General features: G+C 49.6%; 1 protein-coding gene across 2 annotated transcripts in view; it reads left to right on the top strand.

Moving 5' to 3' along the window:
* Positions 1-1,021: 1,021 nt before the first annotated feature.
* Positions 1,022-6,000, top strand: part of TBX1 (T-box transcription factor 1) — a 50,577-nt gene continuing 45,598 nt past the window's right edge. For both annotated transcript variants that reach the window (XM_066609778.1, XM_066609777.1), the window contains exon 1: positions 1,022-1,055. In XM_066609778.1, the coding sequence (XP_066465875.1) occupies positions 1,022-1,055 (34 nt within the window). The remainder of the gene's footprint in view (positions 1,056-6,000) is intronic.

Below are 6,000 nucleotides of genomic sequence, written 5' to 3'. Positions count from 1 at the left end.
AGCAGACGCTTCGCCTTGCGTGGAAAGAGGGGGTCACGGGGGGGGAGAGAGGGGGGAAGAAGGAGGAGGAGGGGGGAATAAATAAATGGGTGAACTAAAAACAAAAGTAAATAAAGCTCAAGGGAAAACGGAAAGAGGCCATTCTAGCGCTGCAGTCTGACGCGGGAGTAAGGCTGCAATCCCGGCCATGCTGAGCTAGGAGTAAGCTCCCTTGACTTACATCTGAGTAGGTAGTACTGAGTACCTACTACTACTGAGTAGGTAGTAGGACATGCGTAGGATTGGGTTCTAAGGCTGCAATGCAACCCACACTCACCTGGGAGTAAGCCCCACTGACTGTAATGGAACTTGCTTCTGAGTAGACCTGTCTGGGCTTGGGCTTTCAGTTCCATTCACCGCAATAGGGCTTGAGGGGGGGGTTACGATGGAGCGGGTAGGCAGGTAGACTTGGAGCCCCAACTTCTGCGTGTCTACTCAGAAGTAAGCCCTCTCAGAGTCGACGGGGCTTCCTCCCAGGTGAGTGTGGCAGCCTTCTTGGGGAACCTGATCCTGGCCCGATCCTGGCCATCTCTAACTGGGGAGTGAGTCCCAGGGAGGCGCCCTGGGGGGGGCTCTCCCCAAGCCCCCCTCTCTGGGGTGGGGTTGGCTTCGGAGTAAGGGGGGGAGAGGAGGAGGAGGAGGAGAGAAAGGCTCGCCTTTTCTCCGCCAGCTGGCAGGGAGGGAGGGAGGGGTGGGCGGGGAGGAGGGGGCTGAGCCAGCCTGGCCGTCCCGTCCCCGGTGCCGGGCCCTGGCGCGCTCCCCTGGCCCGGGAGGCTGCTGCATGGAGGGGGAGGCGAGCCCGCTGTCCCCCCGGGCCAGCGCCTTCAGGATCGCCTGTCTGATCGCAGCCGCCCAGCAGGCGCGGAAGGAGGAGCCCCGGCAGCCGGAGGAGGAGACCGCGGCCGCCCTGGACGCCCAGCCCGCGGCCGGAGGGGCGCCCCGCCAGCCCCACGGCCCCCCCGCCGCCGCCTGCAGCAGGAGGATGCATTTCAGCGCAGTCACCCGGGACATGGAAGGTAAGGGGTGCGGCGGGGCTGGGGGTGGGTCGCGAGTGGGTCGCCCTCCCCCCAGGGGGGAACAGGTACCTCTCCCCCCACTGGGTGCCATCCTGCGCCCAACGCCCGTGCGCCCCGATCCTCTCCAACGCCCTCCGGGAGAGACGCGATCCCCCCCAAAGGGGGAGCTTACGCGCGAGGAGACCCGCCTCCGCTCGCAGTGCGGCCCGCGCCAAGCCCACGTCTAACTCAGAAGTAAGCCCCACTGTAAGACAACGGAGCTTGCTCCCAGGTGAACGTGGATAGCACTTGCAATACTTTCCGAGGCGTAAGCCCCATGGAAGACGAGGGGACTTACAGCCCGAGGCTATGCATATCTTACTCAGAAGTAAGTCCCATTAGAGTCGATGGGGCTTACTCCCAGGAAAGTGTGGCTAGGATGCGGCTGTTACTTCCAAGGAGACATGCAGGGGCTTGCACTGTGAGTGCGCAAGCGAAGGCAAAAGAGACAACCTTTCCTTGGGGCTTTACTTCCGAGGAGACCCGCTTTCTGCTGGTGGGGAAGTTACAGTCGCACCCCGCCCCCCCCCCCGGGGTTCCAAGAGAACCGGAGCCACCTCCAAGCCACGGACTTCTAAACAGGTCGCGCACTTTGGTAGTCAATTAATCGGTTGTCTAAATAACTTTTCCTAATGATGATTAGGAAGGTACTATTAGGAAAGTTACTCATGGTTAGGAAAGTTACTATTAATTCGGTTAATGGGGTGCTGCTGGGGGGAGGGGGTTTTCCAGTAAGAAAAAGAACGTGTTTCGGTTTGAAAAGTAAAATAATAAAAATTATTAGTATTAATAGCTATTATTAATTAATAATAGAACAAACAAAAATAAAACAAACTGGTCAATAACATGTACCTGACTGTGCTAAAATATAATAATAATAATAATAATAATAATAATAATAATAATAATAATTCTGTCTCAAATCCGGATTGAGACCCTTTTGGGGGAGGGGGCTCCTGAAACAAACCGAATTCAAGACTGGAGATCGGGTTGCCTTTTCTACCCTACCCACGAAAAACCGAGTGGAGTGATAGCCTGCCTCCTCAGGAGTAAGTCACATTATAGTCAATGGGACTTGCTCCCAGGTAAGTGTGGCTAGGACAATCCTAGCCACACTTACCTGGGAGCAAGTCCCATTGACTATAATGTGACTTACTCCTGAGGAGGCAGGCTATCTCCACTTGTGGCTAGGATTGGGCGGTAAGGTTGCAGTCCTAGCCACACTTTCCTGGGAGTAAGTCCCATTGACTCTAATGGGACTTACTTCTGAGTAAAGGATCGAGCTCTTAGGGCTACAATCTTAGCCACGCTTTCCTGGGGGTAAACTCCATTGACTATAAGGGACTTACTTCTGGGCTCGCAGGTCTCCCTGAGCTGCAGCGGGGAGACCACACGTGGAGTTCCCTCTGCAAGGCTAGCAGGCAGGCATGGGGGGGGCATTTGTGGGTTCCCTGGGCACCCACATCCCGCGCTATAGGGCACAAGCGAAGTCCTTTTAAGCCTGATTCGCTCCAAGGGGAGTTGTGGAAGCAGAGGGTCAAATCCTCCGCACGGAAGGAAGTGGGGATGGATTGCTGCGGGAGACACACAGAGCAAATTTTGGTTGCACCAACATCATCTAGGGCTTACTTCTGAGTAAACATGGCTCGCCTCCCTAAAAATAGTTTTTAAAAACAGTGACCAGTGAATCTTGAAAATAGTGAATAGTGAAAATAGTGAGTCTTTAAAAATAGTGAAAAATACTAAATAGTCTTAAAAATAGTGAACCATTTCCGCCTAAGACCTAAGGCTGCAATCCTATCCACGCTTTCCTGGGAGTAAGCCCCATTGAAGACCATGGGACTTACTTCTGAGCAGACAGGCCTAGGCTTGTGCTCTAAGGCTGCAATCCCATTCACACTTACCTGGAAGTAACCATAATGGAACCTACTTCTGAGTAGACTGCAGAGGCTGGAGCTCCCAAATTCGCTGCGGGATTTTCTTTCCCTTGCAATTTTAGTGCAAGCATCAGTTCCGGCCCCCCTGAACTGACCCAGGGGAAGAGGGCAGCTGCCATGCATTTAAATGTATTGGGGTGCATTTATATTGCACCCCAATTTGGGATGCAATTTGGAGTGCAATTTGGGGGGTGGAATTCTAGGTGTCTAGAAGACAAATACTGTTGTAAGGTTGTGGTTCATTCCACACAGAGAGCATCGAACTCACAAAATAAAGATATAATGGAAAGGAAAGGAAAATAAATTAATTGGCTAGCAGGCAGGCATGGGGGCATTTCAAGCTCTAATGTAACTGACCAGACTCTAATGTAACTGACTAAGCGATGCCATTTAGTTATTTGATTTTATATATAAATACTGTTATTATCACCATTATCATTAACATTAACATCATCATCAATAATAATAATAATAATAATAATAATAATAATAATAATAATAATAACAGGACCCACAAACACATTTCGGTTCACTCATTTTAACCTGAGCAAGCCATCTGCTTGTTTACTCAGAAGTAAGCCTCACTGTGCACAATGCAATTTTCTCCCAGGTAAGCGAACCTAGGGATGGCAGCCTAAATAGTTCTTTTTCACTCGGAGTGTGGTGGATCCTAGAGGACAGACACCCTGGCTTCTCCCTCCTGTGTCCAGAGGAAAGAATCAGGCCTTAATAAATGCAGATAAATTGATCCTTAATGAATAGATTTATCCTTAATAAATGCAGATCACTTAGATATGAATTAATTGCAGGCCAGAATAATGAATAATAGACCTTTGTGGACTGACTACACAAGCCCAGCCATGTCTACTCAGAAGTAAGTCCCATTGGATTTAACGAGACTTACTCCCAGGAAAGTGTGGATAGGATTGTGGCCTTGCAGAGCAATCCTCTTCATGTCTACTCAGAAGTAAATCCTTTATCGTCAATGAGTCCTACTCCCAGGAAAGTGTGGATAGGATTGGGCTCTTTCCTGAGCTCCATGGAAGTGAATGGAAGTTGAGGAGTCCTGTAGGTTCCCATTCACTTCAATGGTTGCCCCCCTTCCCACAGCATCGCCCCTTATGTGTGCGAAAGAGTAGCTTGGAGTAAAAGGACAGGCTATTCCAGGCATTTAAAAAAAACAACATTTTATTTTTTTAACAGTTGATTTAAAATAGCCATTAGTTATTTGAATTATATCATATGTTTTTCTCAGGGAGGGGAGATAACAATGTCCCCTGCTGATCTGATCCAGATCAGATCCCAGTCTAGGTGTAGGACTAGATATCCTAGCCCTAAAAGGATTTTATTGGAAGGAAACGTTCACTGGAAATTCTTCCCAAAGAAGTGCATTCACTGTTGAGTTGCATTTAAAAGTGAATAAAAACTCATTTTTATTGTCCCTTGTTAATCCGAATTAGTGAGCAATCCGAATAACTTTTCAATAAAACTAACAGTTCCGCCTTTTATTGCAACTCGACCTCTCCCACCCCCAAAAATGCACTTTTTCTTTTTACATTCCACCCCAGCCGTGGCAACTCGGTTCCAAAAGCAAATAAGTAAATAATCCGAGTAAATCGAGACCCCCCCCCAACTGAAATCAATCCGAATTACTCCCTTCAGTCGCGAAGAGACAAGGTTTTAGTGCGGTTAAGCAAGGATGACTTGTCCCTAAAAGTTTTTCCTTATGTATTTTATTTCCCTTATGCTTCAGCCCAGTTAAAAGCCATTTGTGCCCAACGTTGCATATACGCGACAGGGATCAAATGTGTACACCGGTGGGCTGGGCAGAAATGGGTTAAACCGAATTCCTTATAGACCTAGTGCCCACTTCCACCAAAATCTTTAGGCTGCAGCCCTACCTGAAACTCAGCCCAGTTGACTATAATGGGGAGTAGACATGCATAGGCTTGGACTCTTACTCCCCAGTAAATCTGCTTAAGGAGTCCTAGGGCACAAGCCTAAGCGTGTCTACTCAGAAGTAAGTCTCATGGTCTTCAATGGCGCTTACTCTCAGGAAAGTGTCCATAGCCTTTCAGCACTGTACAGCCTTCTGGTGCAATTCTATCCACACCTACCTTGGAGTAAGCCCAATTGACCTTAATGGGACTTACTTCTGAGTAGACATGCCTAGGATTGGGCTCCAAACCAGTTGATTGCATTAAGCAAACCAGTTTATTGATGATTAAATAAAGCAGCTTATTGGCTAGTGAGCGGAGGAAAGAGATGATCTAAACGAAAATGATTATATAATGGGGGGGCCCAATGATAGGCGATGCTCACCCTTTACAGCTGGGGGGAGCACGGAGAGAAGATGCGCGCGCCCTGTCCATCATTCCAGAGGCCCCTTTGCAGCCTCGGAGGCTTTGTACCTGCAGGGCTGCCTTCTTGCAAGAGACACGTTTTTTTGTAAGGAACCGGTTTGGTTGCAAAAAGAAGGGAGAAGGGGTGTGTGTGGGCGCGTGCAAAGAAGGTGTGTAAGTGCGCTAAGAAAGTGCGTTTGGGTGTGCAAAGAAGGTGAGTGTGCGCGCGCAAAGGTGTGTGTGTATGCGCAAAAAGTGCGTGCCTGTGTGTGCACGCGAGGAGGCTGTATGTGCGCGCTAGGAAGGGGGGTGTGCGCAAAGACCGTGTGTGTGTGTGTGTGTGTGCAAGGAAAGTGTGTGTGTGCAACGAAGGTGTGTGCACGCGCGCAAAGAAGGTGTGTGCACTAAGAAAGTGTGTGCAGAGGTGTGTATGCGCAAAGAAAGTGCATGCGTGTGTGCAAAGGTGTGTGTGTGTATGCGCAAAGAAAGTGCATGCGTGTGTGCAAAGGTGTGTGTGTGTATGCGCAAAGAAAGTGTGTGCGTGTGTGCACGCGAGGAGGCTGTATGTGCGCGCGAGGAAGGGGTGCGAGTGCAAAGACGGGGTGTGCGCGCGCAAATAAAGTGTGA

This window comes from Tiliqua scincoides, chromosome 14 (genome assembly GCF_035046505.1).
Source record: "Tiliqua scincoides isolate rTilSci1 chromosome 14, rTilSci1.hap2, whole genome shotgun sequence".
Taxonomy (NCBI): domain Eukaryota; kingdom Metazoa; phylum Chordata; class Lepidosauria; order Squamata; family Scincidae; genus Tiliqua; species Tiliqua scincoides.
Note: the sequence above shows the minus strand (reverse complement) of the source record. Positions and strands in the feature narration are given on the sequence as shown.